The 21,763-nt window shown below is 43.4% G+C and overlaps 1 protein-coding gene across 4 annotated transcripts in view; it reads left to right on the plus strand.

Annotated features, from left to right (window-relative positions):
* The first annotated feature begins 7,654 nt into the window (after positions 1-7,654).
* AKT1 (AKT serine/threonine kinase 1) overlaps positions 7,655-21,763 on the plus strand; it is a 79,219-nt gene continuing 65,110 nt past the window's right edge. Inside the window, exons 1-3 of one of the 4 annotated variants that reach the window (XM_071426308.1) lie at positions 7,891-8,221; positions 14,716-14,891; positions 19,518-19,703. Coding sequence is in view for 3 of the 4 variants with exons in the window: in XM_071426307.1 (XP_071282408.1) it covers positions 14,846-14,891 (46 nt within the window). In the remaining variant the exon portion in view is untranslated. Of the gene's footprint in view, positions 7,788-7,890; positions 8,222-8,360; positions 8,512-14,715; positions 14,892-19,517; positions 19,704-21,763 lie in introns of those variants that run through there. The other 3 variants (XM_071426307.1, XM_071426305.1, XM_071426306.1) reach the window with 3 other exon arrangements.

Here is a 21,763-nt window from a genome sequence, read left to right on the forward strand (position 1 = left end):
AAACAGCTGTGTAACTGATAGCTATTTATTAATAGAACCTTTACATGGGAAACCATCACCTGATAACTACATCTGAAGTGAAAACAGAATAACAGTGTTATGTAAGAAACTCTCTAACTGAAACCATGTCATAAAAAAGCTCCAATGACACACATAAGGGGGTAACATTATTTGCAAATTATAATAATGGCTTTCCACATCTGTTCTCATGAAGAGGGAAAGCTGTGTGGCTGCTGGTATTTTATTTAAGGTTTGGATCCATCCCATATTGCTTTACATTTTGCAAAAAACGCACAAAACTATTACCCTTATTCATTTTACCTTTTCTTATTTTGTTAAAGGCAGTGCTGTAGCTCAGGTTACTGGGAGGTTGTCATCATCCCAAGATCAGGTCAAGCCTCTTCTGGAACTGAATTATCCCAGGTGTGCTTTCAATTTAAAAATGACTCTGTGAGGACAAATATTAGGACAATCACAGCTGCTTCTGTGCTACTGCACGTGATTGTTATTTTATCATTTATAGACTTGCCAGAGCTCCCTGGTGCTGTGTGCTGTCCTCACACTTCACACGAGGCAATGCCTGCCCCAAGGAACTTATAATCAAAAACTGCAGAATGGGCTGGGAGAAGGGAATTAATCAATGATTGACTTTCTCTGCATTAAATACAGGAGTATCTGAGGCATGGAGATTCAATGACTTGGCTAGGTTATGCAGAGAGTCTATAAAAGAATTGGGAATTGAAAGTAGCCCTCTTCCATCTAAATCCAGACATGTTGAGTCATCAGTCAATAACAAGACTGATTTCCATGGCAGTGGTGTTTGGAGGCTTTAATCAGGTTTCATGTCCTATTATGCTGGGTACTGTGTAAATATAGAATAACAGATACTCTCTGCCAGCATGTCCTTAAACAGATCCCTGCTGATTTCAGTGGAACTCTACACGTCCAGAAGGATACCCTGGGGTAGATCTGATTTTCTAAATAGGGATGAGGCACAGTAGGTGGGAGTAAAACCTGCAGGATTTATGGAGAACATACCATTATAGGTAATGGGTAGCAACTTCTTTGATCCCTTGTTTTATTTTGGAAAAGGTTAAATGAACGAGGGAAAATCATTAACTTTTTCAGTAATAGTCTGGTACCTATATGCTTTGAAGTATCTCAGTAGTGGTGTTTTACTGAAATGTAAAGTTTTTCTGCCCAAGAATAAATCAAAACCACTTAAAACAACATTGGCAAAGCTCTTCTCCAGTTTTGGACACAGTCTTTAGCAAAGAGCAACCTATTTTCTAGCTGAAAAGGTGGGACTGTGAAAGGTAGATGGAAAATAAAGATGCTATAATGGGAGAGCTGTGAGCACGTTTGGAGGACATCTGCTAAGATGTTATCGGTGGCAAAGAAGCCCTGCCCATTCGGTGACATCATTCCCTACAACTGCCAGCCTGTCCTGGCAGGCTCCGGGGCTGCAGCGGGAAGGGAACGCTGTGTGAGAGCCAGGCTGGATGCGGCAGAGGAACACAGTGGGCTTGATTCCCTCTGGGCTGCCAGGAATAAATGGCTGGGGAGCACTCGCTCCTCCAGCTGAATGCAGATGACAAGGCTGAGGGCAGCGAAGACTGCAAGGCCAGTCAGCAGATTGATTTCTTTCACAGTTGCCTTTGTTCTTTTAAAAGTTAGTTCGTTAGATGAACACCAAGAAGCTCCTGCAGAGATGGTGCTCAGCACAGGACATGGACATGTGGAGGGGTGGGTTCTGTCCCACATAGCCCTGGGGGGATAGCCCTGTCCTGACTTACACAGGCTCCTCTTGGATGCAGCTAATGCATGAGCCCTTCTGCTCAAGGCTGGGAAGCTCAGCAGACAGGCAATGTCCACGAAAACTGATGCTACATGCCAAGTATGCTGAGGGGTGGGCTGGGCAACCAAACAGGTACTTGTTACATCAGCACGTGTGCAGGGGTTTCAACCCTGAATTTTGCAGTGCTTGTGTCTGATTCTTGCCCCTAATATCTTCTTAAACTTCTCCCTAATATCTACTTAACTTCTGGTTTCAACGCCTTACTCTCTAGGAGCGTGCTTGAATCAGGACTGCGTTGTCGAGGCAGACCTCCAGATAAATCACATTGATTTATTGCTGTTAGGTTTGTGTCACAGACCAGTCTGGCAGTGCATGAACTGAGTGCCCTTCCAGTGAACCTAAAGCAGTGTGATCCTGCAGAGCAGTTCCCATGAACTGGGTACATAGTCCATGGGACCCCATTAAAGCTAGCCGGAAGCACCCCCACTTCCCTGAAACACCTTTGGTTTGGAGATGGCAGAAAACCATTCCTCAGGGCCATTACTGCTCACACACACCAAGTGCATTGCAGATTGTTGCTCTCAGGGAACTTCAGGCTGAGGGTTTGGGCTTGGAGAGGAGCCCAGACCCCTCAGAGCAGGAGGGACATAACTGTCTCTGGCCACAGAGTGCAGCAGCCACAAGCCTATCTGTATGCACAGCTAACAAAACTAGGATAGAAGTAGCCAAGGGCTAGAGAAAGCACTCAAAAGTTTTGTGACAAAAAGACATCTTGCAGAAAAGGAGAACTCAGTGATTTCACTGAAGGCAAGCGGTAGCATAAGCTTAGGCATCAAAGAAACACAGGAGAGAGATGCTCAAACAAACAAACAAATATTTATAATATATAAATTATTACTGCACCTTTCCTTTCACAAGACTGCTTCTTATATTACAAATAAAGCAGAATCTGAATGTAGATGAATATGGATCAGTAAGCACAATTTTGTGGCTGCAGTAGCCAGAGTGTCAGACCAGAATGATGCTGAAACAGTCACTTCTCCCCTTAATTTTCCATACTATATAATTTTGAGCAGGTGATTCAAAGCATAGCAGATTGTTATGTGCATGCAGATGCCATTAAAAACACACTGAAGAAATTACAAGCAAACCCCTCTCTTCTAGCATTATTATGAAAATGATAAAAACACTTGCCAGTCCCCCAGGTAAATGTCATAGGTATATACACTTTAAAGAATGTGGGAAGCCCCTGTCACCATAATGCTTAAAACCTTAAAAACTTGATTGTAACTCTTGCTTTTTAGGAGACTGCAAATGTCATGAGGAAGACTGAGCTGCTCTGTGCTGGCTGTCACCTGGAGATCCATGTAGCCAGAACCAGTGCTCCAAGAACCCACTGCTGTGCCTGTGCCCTCATCCAGCAAAGTGGCTGCTGCTCCTTTCACAGAGCAGATCTGCATGTGGGGATCTGCAGGGGTAATCAAACACTGAAACAGCCCCCAGGTTAATATGCTCACACTGTGCTTAGCTCTGTAATTTTAGGTGAAGAACATAATCAGAACTGGGTGTGTGAGGATTGGGAATGCAACAGGAACCTGAAAGTTTTTACTTTTCTTTTAGTATGTGTCTGTAATGTCAGTATTTCAGTCTCAGAGGTTTTGCCTATCTGACTATAGTTAAGATTGTGATGTTGTCTCCCATAGATCATTGAAGTTTATCTTTTTAGGGTATCTTTCCTGATCTAAGAATTCATGACAAGTCACTTTACAAGGAAGGGGGAAAACTAGTGGTTTGAAGCAGACTTCAGTCCCTTCACATCAAATCTCAAGTGTTCTGATGTGCCTGCAGTGCCTAACGGTGCCTAGTCCAGACTGAGACTTATGGTTATTATTGTAACAACAAAAGCAACTGCAGTGGGGTATGAATACATACTGAATATTTGAATACATACAACTGAATATTTGCCATTTTTGTGTTTTATTCAGTGCATTTTCTATGCAAACCAATTAGGTTCCTGTTTATTTATCAAACTCCCCACAGCATGTTTGCCCCTTGTCATGGCTATCATATTCCTGGTGAAGAGGACTGTACTGCTCTCACTTTGGGGTTAACAGCATTGACACCCTGCCATCCTAGGGCTGTCTAGCTTTAGCATCCCAGGAACAGAAGCAGCAAACCAAAGCTAGGTCTCCTGTCCAGCCTGTTCCAGGACTTCCAACAAGCCATGAGGAAGAGCAGCAAGGCCTCATTCAGTGCTGCTCTCCAGCAAACTTACCAGTTCAGCTGACAGCAGCTTTGTAGGAAATTCATTGGAGAAATACAGATGAACTCATACATCTATTTAGTCTCAAGATGAATTTCTAAAAGGCAAATGCACAATGTTTCAGCATAACTATATTTATTATTTTTTTCCAGAGAGCCTGCTATCGTTTTGCTATTGAGAAATATACCTTCAAACATTGGATTAGTTCAGTTTTAGAAGTACAACTATGTTTATTATATTTGACACTGTGAAAAGCACTTCTAATTTCTATTTTTATTGAGCTAGATTTTTCTCTGAGACCAAAATTGAGTTGTTTAAAAGTTAATAATGCCTAGACTGAGGTACCAGCTCTGTAATTCTAATAAGATGTCATATTGTTTTTTCCTCTGAGTATGTCTGAGTACAGCCTACCTTTTAAAAAGGGAGGAACAAATTCATTGTTGGCCCACAGAGGTGCTGTCATTACTTGAATCATGGAACAGAGCTTGTTCTACTGGGGGTTAACTCAGTAGTTCCACTTCATCTTACCATGCTAATCTTTCTTGCTATGCCTGACTGCATAATTTTATCCAAAGCTTCATAATTTAAAAATTTACAAATAACTTTTAAAAGTGATGTTGAATTAATTGTTGCCTATATACCTGTTAAAAATGGATGGGAACAGGAGTGCCTGCTCCTCTGGCGTGGTATCAATACACTGTCTGGAAAGCATCCATTCTTTGCCACTAACTCCTACATTCAGTATTTTTGGGTAATGTAATACCAAGGCTCAGTTGATGCACCTTATCCTGAAGCACTTAATAAACTAGAGCTAACAGATGTGAAATCTGAGGAAGCGCTCAGGGAAATCTAGGGACTTCCCTGAAAATTAGGGTTTATAGACTATAATCCCACTGATGATAGCTGAGTGATAAAACCCACATTGTTTGTATTTATAACAATTCTTGAGTGATTTCATTGTTCTCAAAGAAAAAAAAAAAGCTGCTTTTGTTCATTGTTGATACAAAGTCGCTCTTGTTGTTGCAGACCAGGCACTTCCTACTTTACCTGGGTATTTTTATCCACAGTACTTTGCTGTGTTTGAGAGATAAGCCCTTTCTCCAGACTCTGAATCACACTTCCCCCTCAGATTTGGGGAATGTCAGATCCAGATCGGGATCCAAACTTTCTAGTTTGGGCCTGTCTTTCATCATGGTAAATCAACAGTCGGCAAATCTAAACAATATGTTCATGTTGAAATCTGGAGGGTTTTTTTAATTGTACTTCCTTTCTAGCAAACAACGGACGTTTATTTTCTTCTCTTCAGGACAGAAAACTGTTTACTCTATGATCTTATTTTTTAAACTGCTGCTTCATTTGCAGGGGGAAGTCCTAATGACCTTGCTCACCATGCAGCCTAGGAGCTTATCAATCAGGAGAGGGTTTGTCAGGAAGGTGAGAAAGCTCTCCTGAAATCAGATCTATTACCAGAGATTCCCCTGCCCCCACTGTCTCACGGCCAATGAACTCCTATACTTACACACACTCTTTATTTCTAGATGTAACTACAGCCTGAAGGCTCAAAATTAGTTGATAAATTAATTTTGTCCTTGTTTTTATTAAGTAAAATACATGTCCTCTGAGCTGCCTGAAAGTTTTGCACACTGGTGAGGAATTTAATTTAAAATACATCTTTAAGGACTACCTATATTTTAATACACACTAAGTATTTTGTAAGTAATGCAAGGTAGGTCAAAATGTGATCACAAACCCAGATTTTTCCTTTCCATTACCTTTACATCTTAGAGTTCCCACAGCCATTCCATTCTGCCCTGGGTAACTGGGCCAGTACCACAGGGCCTGCTTACTCTGCTGAAGTGCCTGAATGGTACATTTTTAAAACTGTGCTGAAATATGCCCCAGTAAACCTAAAGGTGACGCACAGAAAATCCCACACTGATGTAGCTGCTCTGCCAGCAGAAACTGCTCTGTATATTGGCGGGAAAGGAGGCATTACTCTTTCTTCACCCTCCATGAAGAAAAGTGAAACATTTCTCCTCTGCCTCATCGTTGGCTCCTCTAGCACACCAGTGTACCCAAAATCCAGGAATCCATTTGATGCTCAGGAACCCTGATGACAGATATGATGAGTCAGACCTAGCTGATCAAAACAGAAGAAGAAAGTGAATTTCAGTAAACACTTACAACCAGCAAAATGATGTGGTAAAAAAAGCCTCTTATTATATCCAATATGTTTGTAAAGGCAGAGCTGTATTCCCCAGTTTTACTGCTGTAAATGCGTTTTATGCATTTTATGTTGCCAACAGTGCAAAGCTGTGGGAAGATATGCTGTTTCCTAAATTCCAGCCAGCTTCCGATTGCAGAAATGTGATCATCAGTGATCGTACGTTTCTGAAGAAATCCAATCAGTTCTTACAACCCAGTTAACGTTTATGTCAGTTTGAGAATAAGCAAGATCTCTTAATGACCGAAGAAGACAAATTTTGATAGTGGGAGGGCGGAGAAATGTTAATCTGTCATTGGTGTTTCCACAACATTGTTTTTTAGAGAAGAATGGCTCTCAAAAACCTTACCAAAAATATTGCCATGCTGTAAGCAATAGTTGAAGCAATTTGTCATGTTTTGAGCCATTCCTACTGTGAAAGCAGGACGGCCTTGAGTGCAACATCCAGAATCACTACCCCAGCCCCTCCACGGGCAATTCCTTAATTCAGCCTGTCCAATATGGAAAGGGATATTGGAGCATCCTCCAATGTACTGTGGTACCTCATTAGTTATCTGGTATTTTACAGGAGCGGAAGGGAAAACTCTGAGGGCAGAGAAGCAGAACTGGCACCCCAAGAGGTTTGAAGGAGCCTGGCCCTTCCTAGAGTTTGAAATGCTGGGGCTGCCTGAGCCTCTCACCTATGTGGGGCAGGGTCCCTCTTTTTTGGGGTTGCCCTTTGTCCAGAGAAGGGCACTAATCTGGTGAAGGGGCTAGAGAACAAGTCTTTCAAGGAACAGCTGAAGGAACTGAGGGTGTTTAGCCTGGAAAAAAAAAAGGCTCAAGGGGATCTCATAATTCTCTAGAACTCCGTGACGGGAGGGTGTAGCCAGGTGGAGCTCGGTCTCTCTTCTCAGGCAATCAGTGACAGGACCAGAGAACATAGTCTTATACTGCACCGAGAAAGGTTTAGGCTGAACATTAGCAAGAAATTCTTTACAGGAAGGGTGTTTTGACATTGGGAATGGGCTGCCCATTTCAGTGGGAGGTGTTTAAGGAACGACTGGATGTGGCACTTAGTGCCATATCTAGTTGACATGGTGGTGTTCGGTTATAGGTTGGACTCAATGACCTCTCCTTTCCAACCTAATTGATTCTGTGATTCTGTGAAATTGTCCATGCTCCAGGCAGCCGGTTCACAGGCCGAGTCAGGGCAGGCCACATCCCTCCGCTCCCGGGGCACAGCGTCCCCGGCGCTCTGCTCCGGGGCCGGGCCGGTGCCAGGGGAAGGGGGAACACCGGGGCCGCCCGGGGCCAGGAAACACCGCCCCCGGGGCCTGGGGCCGGGCCGGCGGGTGGGCGGAGGGGGCCGGGCTGGCGGGCGCTGCTCCGCCGCGCTGTGGGAGCTCGAAGGGTGGCGAGGCCACGAACCCCGTCCGGGGAGCGGCGCGGAGCGGAGCGGGGCCGCCCCTCGGCACGGGCGGGAAGCGGCGGCGGGACCCGGCGGCCGCTCCGCGGAGGGTGTGAGCGAGCGAGCGAGCGCCGCGGAGACGCGTGCGGGACGAGCCCGGCGCGGGCGGCGGGAGCGCGGCCCGGGGGTGCGGGGGGAGGCGGCGGCGGCGGAGCGAGGCGAGGCGAGGGGCGGCCTCGCAGGGCGGAGCGGCGGGGAAGGCGAGCCGGCAGCCGGAGCGGGCGTGCGAGCCCCACGGGCCGAGCGCCTACGAGAGGGGGAGGAGGAGCCGCCCCGCCGCCCGGGGATGGTGAGGAGGAGGCGGCGGCTGCCGGGAGCCCAGTGAGGCCTTCGCTCGGCGCCCGCCGCAGAGCCCGCCCGCCTCGCCGGCCGCCCCCTTCCCCCGCTCGCTCGCTGGCTCGCTCCCCCCCTTCCCTCCCCTTCCCCTGACTCCCTCCCCGGCTCCCTTCCCCTGCCGCCGCCGCCTCCTCCCGGGGCTCCAGCCATGTAAGTGACCCGCTCCCCGGCTGGGAAGGGCTGGGGGAAGGAAGCGCCGGGGCCGGGGCCTGCTCGGCGCGGCCGCATTGTGCGGGGCCGGGAGGGAAGGGAAGGGCCGGGAAAGGGGGCGGCCGCTCTCCCTTCGTCTTCCCCGGGCGTGGGCTGCCCCGCCGGCCCCCGGGCACGGCCAGGCGGGGTGGGGGGCGAGGAGGCCCGGGCTGCAGGCGGCCCCGGCCGGTCGGTCCGTGCTGCCGGCGGGCCCGGAACGGACAGGAAGCTGTTGGCTCCCCGGGGATGCGGTGGGTGAGAGGGCGGCGGGGCGGGGGTCTCCCCTCGGGCCTGCCCCCGCCCCGGCCCCTGCGCGAGCATCCCCCGGGGAAACGGCGGTGGGGGCGGCTGGGGGGTGGCTTGTGATATTTCTTGTGATATTCCTGAAACAGCGGCGAGCAAAGTAGCCGAAGGCCCCCCATTTTCCCACCTCCCCCGCCCCCATCTTCTCCCCTTGTCTTCTGCGGCCGCGTTGTTCAGCCCAGCTCCGCTTTGCGGACCACTGAGTGTTTGCCGACGGGGGTGTGATTCCCTCCGTGGGCATTTCGCGTGTGTAGGTGGCTGTGCAGCGCTTGTGGACTTGATTTTTTTTTTTCTTTCTTTCCTTTTTTTTTTTTTTTGCAGTCGTGTTTTGCAGATGTGTAGGGAGCTGTCTGCAGAATCCCCCCCGCCCCCCCAGGTGAAGCAGTTGCCGAAATGTTCTTAGAGACTTGTAGGACTTGTGTCTGTTTCTTTGTAAAACACATAATCAAGCATATAAATGTTCTGGTACTTTCAATTCATTTTACTGACAGGACGCTACTGATGCAGATACAGCTCCCACCTTATTGGTGGTGTGTGCCTCCCCCCCGGCCACCCCGGTGGGAAATATTTAACTGTTTTGCTTTGTTTTCCTACCACCTCTATCATGTAAGAAGCAAATCCATGATTTTCACTTGTTTGCTTTATTTATACCACAGGAGGGATGTACATTTCAAAATACAGTTATAAAAGGGAGTTACTAACACTTAATGCTCAAGAGTATTTGTTTGCAGGTAAATAAATTTGACATACTGCATGACTAGTAATTACTTTCATGTAGTAGTTAGTTTCATGGTGACAGCCACAACATTTGTCTGAGTTAGCAGATTTAAAGACACTGTGCAACTACCTTTGATTTTTTTTTTAATAGTAGGGTTTGTGTTGTGTGTGTTGTTTATAGAACTGTTTTTGGTGTGCAGCAGTGGTAAATCAAATTTAAGAATTGATCTAGTGTCCACAAGTCACTTCCAGCTCCAGTATTCACTTACAGTCTTATGAAAGTGTTCTGTAAGTGATTACATTAACAATTAAATAGTTTCACAACTGTCTTGATTTCTTTGGGGACTGAACAAAACTTCATTTACAAATACTTTAAAATGGAATTTGATTAAATATATCTCAGGTTGGTAGCAGAGTTCCGGGCAGCACAGTTCTTAAATTATATGAGCATAAACTGTAAAAAGACTTGTCCTTGTTTGGGAACATAAAGAAGATTTTGTCTGGGCTGCAGAGGGGCTTATGAAGAAGTCGCTTTTCTGCCATCACTCAGTTTTGAAATAGGTAGCTTAGTTTGTCCAATCAAACTGTTATTGTGTTTGCAGCACAGACAGTTGGATGTCGTAACTGTGGCCCCTCACCTGAACAGCATTAACCTCCTGTCTATTGATCAGAGACAGGAGAGCGCAAATATTTCAAATTACAGTTTTGTAAACCTAGATTAGGCTAATAGATTGGAAAAAAAAAAAAAAGGGGGGGGGAGGGGGGATGTGGCCGTAGAGATTTTTGTTTTTGTTTTCCAGTTGCCATTTTCCCCATAACTTTGTATCTGAGAATCCTTTGTGAACCTTGTGATCTGCTGCACTTGCTGCCATGAAATTCCAGTACAGATGTGGTGTCATTGGACACACACAGCACACAGTAGCAAATACTGGTGGCCACACCTAAGTCGTGGCCCACAATGCCTTTTTTAAGGGAAGCTAAGATGGTGGCACAACCTGGTCCTTCTAAGCTTCCTTGAAAGCTGTCTGCCCAGATTTGGTAACTGGGTCATGGTGCGAAGCTGCTGCAGGCTCAGAGGGCCTTGAGCACGTTGGAATCACTGCTGCTCCCGTGAAACAGCCAGGGCAGGATTTGCGTAAGGCAGGAGATGTACTCCACTGGTCAAAGCCTGGTGGGAACATCTATCTGTACGCTCCACTTGAAATGCTGGCTGGAGCCCAACTTTGTTGTGTCTGTGCTGTTTTGGTGCAGTTGGCTGTCAGCTGGGAGCTTGCACTGGGAAGAGAGGGAAGGTTGCTCATGGCATCCCATGTAACGGGCCTGACTGCACCGCCCTGGCCCAGTCCAGCTCCCCTGTACCTCATCTGCTCTCATGACAGTGTCATGTGGCCACAGTAGGCAAACTTGGGCAGCTGGATCCTGTTTTGCCTGGTCCTGTTGCTGTGCCTTATGAGAACATGTAAGGATGTGCAGCACGTTTGGGCTCGGAGTGTCCTGGGAGAATCAGGACTGTGCCACACCAGGGCAGTGGGCATCGGTGGTAACTGGTGGTGTGACAGGGCAAAGTGTTAGCCCAGGGGAATGCTTTTTTGTAATCTGCTTTCTGATCTGGGCTAATGAGTGCAGCCAAGACACAGTCTGACGTGCCAGGACTGAGGCTGGTGGGTCAGTCTCCCTTTAGTCCCTTGCTTACTCTCCCTCATGAAGATGAGGTGATTACCATAGGTGCTCCTGCATCCCATAAGCTAAGCTTCAGCTTAATGGAAGACTTCCTTTTCTTCCTGATCTGCTCTAGGGTGTGAATGGAAACAAATATAAAACTTTGCATTGAAAAGAGGACAGGAAGTACAGATTAATATTTCTAATTTCTTAGAGAAAAAAGAAGGTGTGAGGACAATATAGAAGTATAGAAGAGACAATATAGGTGTATAGAAGAGAACGAGAGAAGGAGCTCTAACACAGCTCTCCCAAATACGGAAAAGGTGGTTCTGCTCCACCTTCTGTTGGATGCTTGGTTTGACTGACTCCTTAAAGCAGGTTTCATTGCTGCAGTGCCTATGGAAGTGAGTTATCTCATTATTTATGAAGAACTTAATAGCCTTTAAGGCATTAATATGTACACAAAACCAGTGTCACCATGATACAATGCTGATGTCGTGCCATTCATGATTTACAGCACTTCAGCTGCGTGAGGACTATTGCAGTATTAAAAGAAGTATTACAGAAATGCATGTTGAAAAACAAGCAAAGAGAAGACTAAGAGAAAGACCAAATTGTTTAGCTTTTGACAGTATTCAGTCCTGTGCAGACACAGACTGGAGCAGCCAGGTCATACTTACCTCAGATGCCCTCTCTTCACTGGGAACCATTCCTAGATGGCCATAAATGAGGACTGTAATCACTCCTTTTATTTTTTTTTTTCTTTTTCCCCTCTAAGGATTTTATGGAAAAGGAACTTTTTCTGGTTTACACATCTTCAGTAGTACATTGACCTATAGTTAACTTGCTCTTCTATTCCGAGAAATCACTCTTGCTTGCTGCCACTGTCTTCAATAACGTCTCTTGCTAAAATAGATGTATTAGGCACAGCTTGAATGTGTGTTTTAAAATACAGTAGATAGAGCAGGTTTGCTGCTGCTGGAACTGTGCCTATGGACGTCTTGTTAGACAGTGAGAAGGGATCCCCAGCTCTTCACATTGCAAATTAAAAATAGCTTAAGTTTCTCCATGTGAAGTAAGTGCTCTGACATGGCTGACTGAAGGACTGAGGTGGGACAAATGATGCAGGTTGGTGTCAGGAAGTGTTTAATGTTTTTCCACTTTGTTGTGCCATGGCTTCTTCACAAAACTCTCCACCCCCCTCCCCTGAAAGCAGGTGGGCAGGTAAAGACACATCCCTGAGAGCACGGCTTCAGTAGCAAGTGGGAAATGTTTCTTGGGTAGAACTGGTAGGGAAAAGGCAGTCCAAGCTGCTTGGACACCACAGAGAGTAGAAAAAATAGTCCCTCTGAACTTTAGTTCTTTGTTGATCTGCTTTTTTTGGCTCTGTTGTCATTCAAATTTGGATTATTAAATGACAGTTGAGCTGATGACAAGCAGGAAGCTGCCAAGTTGTAATCCTGACAAGTGTTAACGCAGGAAAACCTGGAGTAAGTTAGCTGCAGATTGGAGAGTTCTGGTCCTTCATGCTTTTTTATGTTTTTAATAATAGTATTGCCCTTTCTACAGCCTAGTTTGTCTTGTAGCTTCCATTTTTCTGTATGGTTGCTGGAAAGGATATTGATTGCTCAGTGCCTCTAAATGGTTGAATTCAGGGTGCAGAGGTAGGATTGCACAGTCCCTGCACCCTGTGTGACACAGATTTGAAGTGTTAACTTTCACACCTGGGTGTTGCATTTCCATACTCAAGCTGTGATAATCTTAGGGGTTTTTGTTCAACACTTTGCAAATTGCTCAAGCCTCTAACTGAGGTCTAGTCTCCTCTTGACATCAGCAAGCAAGTCTAGCTTGTATGGCTGTTGAGCATTGTGCATGGCCATTTTGAAAGGAAAAAGCCTGCTGTGTTTGTCAGGTTCTATCCTAATTGCTCTGGAGCGCAAGGAGTTTGTTCCAAGGTATCTCTGGCAGCTGTGGATTACTGGTCTCTATTCTGCAGCATACAGTGTTCTCATATTTATTTATGAAATTAGGAATTATTACATGTCACTTGTTCCAGTGTAATTTTTTGTGTATCTTCCCTCCCTCAGGCAAACATCTGTTTCGCGGAGTTGATAATTCTAACTAGTGAGATTGGCAGATTTGTAATTTGGAAAAAAAATCCAAACTCACCTTGTTTCTGGGGAGAACTTCAACATAAACTGTTAACTGGAAAAGCTGAGGAACAGTAACAAACAGTGTAGGTTTGTAGGCAGAGTGTCAGGGGAGTGATCTCCTTTCTCCATCCATTTCTGCTGGCAGTGATGGAACTTGTTCAAATTTGAGCTTTGTGCTTTGAACACTGCCTGTTTCAGATCACTCGGATGTAGTACAAAGCCCTCTGCCCCTGCTGGGGTTTCAGTTCTAGGTTGGATTCATTTTGACCACCTGTTTTCTTCCATCCAGTGTTGTGTCTTAGTGAGTTATGGGGAATTAGTTGCTTTTTAATCTAGTTTCTGATGGATGGCTATCACCTGCAATGCTCAGAGATAATTGATGCACACGTGCCAAATTCATGCAGAGATGGTATATATTTGTCAGGTGGGAATGGGATGTCTCTGTGGTAGGTGAGAGACTCCAGTAAAAGCTGCGTCTTCGGTGGCAGTTTACAAATGCTGCTGGGTTTTGTTTTATTAAACTTGTTGGTTACTGCTGGGAATTTGTCACCAGTTAGGTTTTTTGATCACTCAGATAATACCAAATTGAATGGCAGCCTGGACACTTCTGAGAGCATAGAAGAAATAAAGAAAAACAGGGAATGTTTGTACCACAAGGAGAAAAATAATCAGATTCAATTTAGAAAAATAATAAAAGTTAATGCATTTGGGAAGAGAATACATTCAGTGAGGGAGAGAAATGCACAGAATGTTTCTGTGGTAGTCAGCCACGAGCAAGGCACATTTTCAATAAGAAATGGCAATCTTGAGCTATTTAGAGAGGGGTTTTGTCTCATAAAACAGAGGGGTAAAAGTCCCAAGTTCTGTTGGGTATATTTCATTGTGAGAAAGGCATCAGCAAACTGCAGCACAGTTAAGGAAGAGCAATAAAATTGATCGGGGTGCTGTAAGGACTGATTTGGGATAACAGTAAGATATGTGAGCTTATCTGTGGTTGTTTGTATACCTCTAGGAGAGGTAGAAGTTAGAAATATTAAAGTTAGAGAAGATACTTTTTGGGGAGTCAAGGAGATCTGAGTGGTATTAAGGGGATGATGCTGAAGGTAGGAAAATTGTAAGCAGGATAGGAATTTACTGTCAGAGGTTTATCTCTAAGACACACTGTGTGCTTGTTAATAGACTATTATCAGGCTGTAGAGAAACCTTCCAGGAGATGTTCTGGAAGTCTTCCTTACCAGGAAACATTGAAAACTGTTTTTTGTGATATTTCAGAATTTTTATTGTTGCAAAGAATGAGGTGGTGTTGCACAGATGGAGGCCTACTAGGTAAGGTCTTGAACCCACCTGTAATTCAGACAGCACCTGGTAGTGTTGTGAGTCTGCCCATGATCAGCCTACTCAGTGAAGAAGCAGGACTTTAGCAAGCTTGTGTTTTGGCACCTCTACTCGCCAAGATAAATTCTTGTGGAGAGCTAAGCCCTTGCTTAAGATTTGTAATAATAATAGAACAGAAAAATCCCAAACCAGCAATGCAGCAATGAAAGCTACTCCCTGTTGTACACGTTGTTGTACATCTGCGACGTGCTTTGAAATGATGGTGTACTCTTCTTTTGATCCTTTTAGAAATAGCTGGAAAGGAGGAAAACGGAGGAGAAACCCTCGTCCCTCTTGTGGAGCCTTCTGCTGGAGTTCAAGAATTTCAGCTGAGTGATCTTTTGCCATAAACTGGTTTTCAAGAGACATTCCTGCCATTATGAATGAAGTAGCGATAGTGAAGGAAGGCTGGCTTCACAAACGAGGTGAGTGATTCTTCCCTTCTGGACAGTGAAATTACTCCAATCCCTCTCTAATCTGGTGTTTAGCAGCATGTCCTCAAATAATCCATTATTTTCCTGTTCATCCTAGTGGGAAACAGCACATAGGGAGTGTGCCTTACTTTTTTTCAAGCTTTAGCAAATGCATGTATAAGGGGCTTTCTTGTGTGTGTGAGTGCATGTGTTCACCAAAAATTGGTGTCAACTGCTTTAAAAATGATGATAAAGGTAGCAAGTGAAGGAGATACTACTTAAGAGTGCTAGAGGTTAAACTGTAGTAAATAATTTTGGTTTGTATGTAGGTCTGTAGCTTTCCTTTTTATGCTAGAAGGGACAATGAAGATGAATATTTTTGATCAGTGAAAAATATGCCTGCATTTTGTGAGCAAGTCTGTGCTCTTGCAGAGACTTGCTAGAAAATGTGCTATTCTCTGTGTGTCTGAATTGCTCTGGGTACCAGTGTCCTGGACAAGAAGAACAGCCTTGAGTTTCTGCGCTCTGTGCATTTTGGTTGTACCATGTACAACATTTGATTTTTATAAGAAGTCTTTATTCTTGACAGAGTGGCAAAACTGAAAAGACAGTCACGTGTGTGGTTAGGCTTTTTGCCTTCTTTTCTTCCCGAAACAGTGGTTTTGGTTTTTTTGGGGAGGTGTTCATTTTCAAGTACCACAGCATTGATCCTATAGGGTATTACCTGTTTGTTTGTACTCTACTATTGTTTCTTGGAGAGAGCAGTCTTAGGTACTTTCCATGATAGTGTCATTTTTTTGGACCAAAACCAGAATCTGTGTGCTCCAGCAGTAGAGAAACTTACATGGTTCTGCAGACTCAGGATTTTTCTAGAGGGTTTGCAACAACTTGCCTGAAGGTGCAAAGGTATAGCATAATTATTTATGGAAGAAATTTGAAATGCATTATCATAACCTTGGTAAAGGCTGGTGGTTCTTTGGCAACAATAAGAAATATCTAGGAATTTAGAAAACATGTTGATGATGTGTATTTAAGAGGGTGGAAGTGTATATTTCTAACAATTGGATATGCAGTGTAATTTAGCAGGTTGATGCTTGATGTACAGATGTTTTGTTCAAGTTTTTTTAGGGGGGTGTGTGGGATTTTTTTTGTTCCGGTTTATTTCAGTTGGAAGCACCTTTGCACTCATTAGCTTAAGTAGCTCATTCAGTAATTCTGGTGTACCCAGGCTGCTTTGTTCTGACAAAGTATTTGAGAACTATTCTGTGTTTGGATTAAAAAGAAGAAAGAAATAGAGAATTATACTTCCAATTCCCATTTATGAATCTAGAAACTCTTCAAATCAGAGATTTTTTTTTTTTAGTTTTAAACAATGTTTTCAGGCTGAGGGTTTTTAATCGTCTGTTGTTGCAATTCTTCCTACACTTACCTGTAATATAAAAAAAAATCTGTTATTTTGAGGAGCACTGCACAAAAATCTGAGGGAGAAACATTTATTTTAAACATTATGGAAAAGGCATTGTCAGGATGATTCAGAGGCACATGTGTCTGAAACTTTTCAACAATCATGTTGTATTTCAAGTTTGTCTGTGTTTAGTTTTGGGAACTGAATTTTTGTTGTTTCTAGGATTACAATAAAGCTACTTTCGAGTAAGGAGACCTCTGGAGGAGGTCTTAGAAAAAGATGCCCAGATCTCCTGATTTTTTTTTTTTTTGTTTTAAAATTGCCTTAGAGAAACAGATTATTATCTCTGATGGATTGCTGATAATATTATGATGAGATTACGTGCTGAGCACATTCCAATTTTCAAAATGTTACTCTGCATGTTCCGCATATTTGATGCTGCAAATTTGTGCCCAGACTCCTAAACTGTTGAAAATACCTTGGCATTTTTTGGATTCCAGGTTTCCTAATCTTTTTGACCTGTTTCCCAATGTCCTTTTGCCCTCTTGGTATGTGCAGGACACCTATTTCATTCCACTTCATTGACTTTGCAGCTGTTAATTTGGTGTTGTCCTCATGAGGAGGTTTTTAGAAAGCAATGCTCTATTTTCTCTTCAGCCTGCTGGTGTCAGCCCTGGGAATCTCTTGGTTTTTGTAGCTGTTCAGGGATAGGTTGACGAATTCAGTTCATTTTTGCTGGGGAGTAACTTATCCACTCTGTGTATGCATGTGTTTTGTTAAGCATCTTTTTTTTTTTTAAACAATCTACATTTATTACCAGACACTATCAGTTTGCTGGCTCTGCTAGATTAAGTGCTTCAACCACAGGATGTTTCCAAAACTGATGTCTGATACGGTGAGCTTCTGAAGTCAAGGCATAAACAATAATTAGTTCAGGGAGGGACTGCTAAAGGGGGGATTTCAGATACAAGAAACATATATATGTGTATATATATATATATAAATGTGTATATATATATGTGTGTGTGTGTGTATGTATATGTATATATAGTATTTTAGATCATTTATAAAATCAAAAGTTGCACTGCATGTGCACTTTAAAGATCCTAAGGTTTTCCACATGCAAATATATTAGGTAGTGACTGGCTAAAATCCAGATTGGGCAATGATGTTCTCTCAACCTAACGTTCCCCATAGCTTTGGTTGGATTTGGTGTCTCTTACAGTTCCTGTCCTGAGCAGTCGAACAGCATGGCTGCGTGCAGTTAAACAGTTGCCACATCTCACCCCAGCAGTGGCTTAATTTTGGTGGTTTTAATGATTTGTGTATGTATAAATCAGGCTGCAAAGTGCTCTGGAGCCCTTCTGGATGGCAGGTGTAAGTAAGCATAAAGCCATCATTAGCAGGAGCAGGTGTTTCGGCCTGGCAGGGAAGTAGCAGGGCTTTCTAGAACTGTGTAGTTGTTTTCTTCTGTCAGCATGCTTTACATTTATGTTTTTGTTTCCAAGATTAAAAATACAAATGGAGAAATGAAATTAAACATTGCTGCCTGACCGAGAGCTCTTGGCAGTTCTCTAAGTCAGTCACTGAAGGAAGCTTCACTTCCAGTAGTGCAGATGTTTGCTTGAGCAGGGGCCAGTTGTGTCTATGACATGTCTAACCTCAACCAGGCAGAAATGAAAGAATTCATGAATGAACTTTTCCCTCCCCATCCCTTTCCCCATTGGCAGTGCTTGGTGCTGTTATTCAAATCCCAGCAAGGATGGACTCTTGTGACCACTCTTTGTGTGCCTGCTGGACTGTTCCAGCACACAGGTGGGAGGTGTGAAGGAGCTCAGGCTTGGATTTGTGCATCCAGCCTGTGTATGCACATCCAGGGTGTGCAGTCCCTGCTTGTGTGACACTGAGGGTTTTGTTTAGTGGGAAAGGATGCGGGAAATGGTTCGATGCAGAGGTGCTATAATTGTGATTGAATATGAGGAGAGAAGGAGAAAATTATCTGCCCAAATTGCTGCTTGTTGAGCTCTGAGATTATAGGTTTTCTGAATGTATGTCATGAGGATCCTTAATTTTGGTTGTGTGTGGGGAACTTTTTGGAGAACAGAGGTGTACCCAAGTGTATTTTACTTGCTTTACTGATCCATTTTAAAGATCTCATTGGATTTCTTGTATCTTTCTGCTCTTGTCCCTGTTTATAAAGGTCCTTCTATTGTTTTCAGTCTTCATCCTGGTTTTTTTTTTTTTTAAAGTCTTTCTGCATGGCTAACAAAGAGGGGATTGTGTGTTTTGATACTCTGTCATCTCTGTCCTCCCTAGTATGTCCGGTTTTCTTATTAGGGCATAAACTTGTATGAAAAAAAGGAGTCTTTTGGAGGCAGGGAAAGAGGAGGAGGGAAAAATACACATTGACATTTGAAAAAGGAAATTGAAAAATCTCCATTTCTCAGTCTGAGAAATCAGAAGCAATTATAAGGAGCTGGAGAGACCTGTGTATTCATCTATTAATATTTAGCAGGAAATGCAGAGCTGTTTTGTTTTTAAATAGCATATTAGCACCACATAGTAATTTTAACCATGAAAACCATAACATGTCCTCCAAATGCCATATTTTATGGACTTCAGGCAGGTAAAACTATTTGACTGATGGAATCTGTAGCTTACAAGCTGATCAAATCTAATAGAGACCTTAAAATGAGAAATAATACATAAGATACCTACTCCACTTCTGGATATAATACCTTCTTTTTCTTTTGGTTAAAGAATTATTTCTGTAATGAATGGAGTGTTACAGACAGCCTAATAAATAACAAGTGGCCCGTTGTGATTTTTCTTGCTATAGCTTCATTGCATAAAGTGAATGCAAGATCCATATGTAAAATACAAACCAGGACTAAAATGCTGATTGTTGCTCTTTTAACTTTCCCTAGCAGAATAGCACAGATGGTGAACTTTACCTTTGTTATTTGGAGCACAGATTCATACTTTCAGTATTCTGTTAGTGTGAATCAAAAGAGGATTTTATAAGAAGATATGACCAGATATATTTTTAAGCCAGGGAGTCTCTGGTGTTGCTGTTTTTCTTCAACCTCTTCTTTCTTCTCTCTTTTCTGTTCTCACCATGTTCCCTACCTCTTTTTCTGTGTGTGTGTGTGTTTGTGTGTGTGTGTGTGTGTGTTTTATTTTGGGGTGTTTTTTTGTTCTTACCTTGGCTTCTGTCTGTCCCTGGGATGTAGTGATGCACTGTCTTGGTGACCTGTGTAGTCAGAACCTTTGAGGTTCAGATTAGTTCAAGGATCACCTGCCTTTCATGGTATTTCAAAGAATGGCTGTGGCACTTGATGCAAAGGATCCTAAGAGCCATCTGAACTCTGAAGATGCCAACTATAGAAGGCACAGCTGCTTCAGGGGGGAATGAAAAGGTAAGAAACAAGATAGGGACTGAACAAAAAACGGAGTGGGACTGAATGAAGAATGGAGTGGGGAAGTTGTGACAGAGGGAAAGAAGCTGATGCTGTTTCTGGAACTGAAGGGTTGGGTTTATAGGGAAATCTGTTGCTCTTCTTGTTGGAAACAAAAGATAAGCTGTGTCAGTTTGTGGTTTTCCTTGTGTGTCTCTTTTTCAACACAAGGGGCAATAGTTTTGCAATTCTAGCTCTTGGTTGCTTTCATTTTACTTGTCCTGTTCTGGGAAAAGGGGACTGGGGAGGAACCAGGAAATTGTCAACTAATAAATCTGACCTTGGTGGTAGGCAAGATGCTAGAGACATTAAGAAAGGATGAGATCACAAAACATCTGGAGAAATATGAGCTGATAATGGCTAGTCAGCTAGACTTTTGGAGGGTAATCTCATCTGATGGAATTATTTGTGGAGAGATCATAGGAAACAGGCTGGGTCTAGTGTACTGTAAAAAGTTTGCTCTGGATGACAGGGGAAGTCAGAAACTGAGAATCAGCTGGTGCAGTGTAACTGTACTGCATTTCATCTTTGAAAGAGCTGGTGTAGCCTAGAAGTGGCTCATCTTCCTTTCACAGAGCAGACTACTTGTCTTGGAGTGTTTCTGTTACTTTCCAGCAACCTTTCAGAAAACTGTCTTCCAGAACATTTTTGCATGAAACCCATTCTTTATTCTACAGCTTCACATTTTTGAAGGGTGACATCGAAATGTTTCTTTCTTCAGTAAAAATTACTTCCAAAAAGTCTTTATTCTAACATTTTCACAAAACACTTTCAGTTCTTTAGAGAAGTGATGCTGGGTTAGATGTGTTTTTCATTGATTGTAAACTGACTGGAGCTTACTTGGAAGTGAGACTGAGCACTCTCTCTTTGAATGGCAAAGAGGAAGAGCTGGGATGTTGATGCCCAGGTTATTTATGTCAGTCCTGGAAGTTTACTTTCATATTCTGTTTTATTGCACATCAGAAGCGAAACAAACTAGGTCTCAATTTTATCTCTAAAAGTGGGGTAGCGTCATAGATTAATGTTACTTGTTATTAAAAGGGATTTGAGAATGAGGGATCTAGGACGTTGCAAGCCCTGTAAAAGCAAGCCTAGGAATGCATGATACAGTGGATCATGCAGAAAGTGCCTGTATTTGCTTTGATTTTCTTTTTCATGGTTCCTTCCTTTTCAAAAAGGGAAAGGTAGGCCTCTGAAAAAGAAAAAAAAGAGCTCTCCGTGTTTTCTGTTCTTTTTTTCTCTCAGTAGGCATATTGAGAAGTCATCAGGTTTGGATGTAGGAAGAAAGAAGTACTGAGTGAGTATGCTATTTTGAGGTAAAGAGAGAGCAAGAGAATAAAGCTTGCTCGTTCCTGCAGAGGTGGTTTTAGGCAAGGTGCTGTGCCATGCATTTCAAATTTGGCGCCTTGTCTTCGCTTGGAAATGTCTTCCCCTGCAGCCCCTGTGTGGATGCCAGAAGGTTCCTTCCCTTCCAACTGGTGCTGCTGCCACTGTGTAAGCACTGTCAGCTGCACTCCTTGTCTTTGCCTATGCCTTCCCCTGCCCAAACTTGCTCCTGGTTATCCCTTGTAGCCTGAGATTCTGCCATCTGAAAAAGCTGGTGAGGACTTTGATGCTCTTAGAGCAGTACACGGTGACATGTGGTGTCTCTTCTTTCATACACTTTCTGTGTCACTAATAATTCTCTTAAAAATTGGAGTGGTGGTTGGTGTCAGATTCATTTGGTAAACAGACCTTGATATCTGTTGCGGAAAAAAAAAAAGAATTTGCTTAATAGCTCAACGTTTAATTTTAATGTATTTTAAAAGAGAGAGCATTGTAAAAACCAAATACTTGTCAGCTGTTTGGGGTTTTCCCCATTTTACATATTGGAGTAACTGATTTACAAAGAAAAAAATTAGTTAAGCCTTATTTAAAAGTCATCTCTCATGGGGGATGACAGAGGAGGGATTATTATTTTCAGATGCATTATGTTGTAGGTACAATGTGCTTCTTAAAGGGGGAACAAAAACCAGGAAACT

The sequence above is a fragment of the Agelaius tricolor genome, unplaced genomic scaffold, assembly GCF_023055355.1.
Source record: "Agelaius tricolor isolate 1412-34295 unplaced genomic scaffold, bAgeTri1.0.p SCAF_5, whole genome shotgun sequence".
NCBI lineage: Eukaryota > Metazoa > Chordata > Aves > Passeriformes > Icteridae > Agelaius > Agelaius tricolor.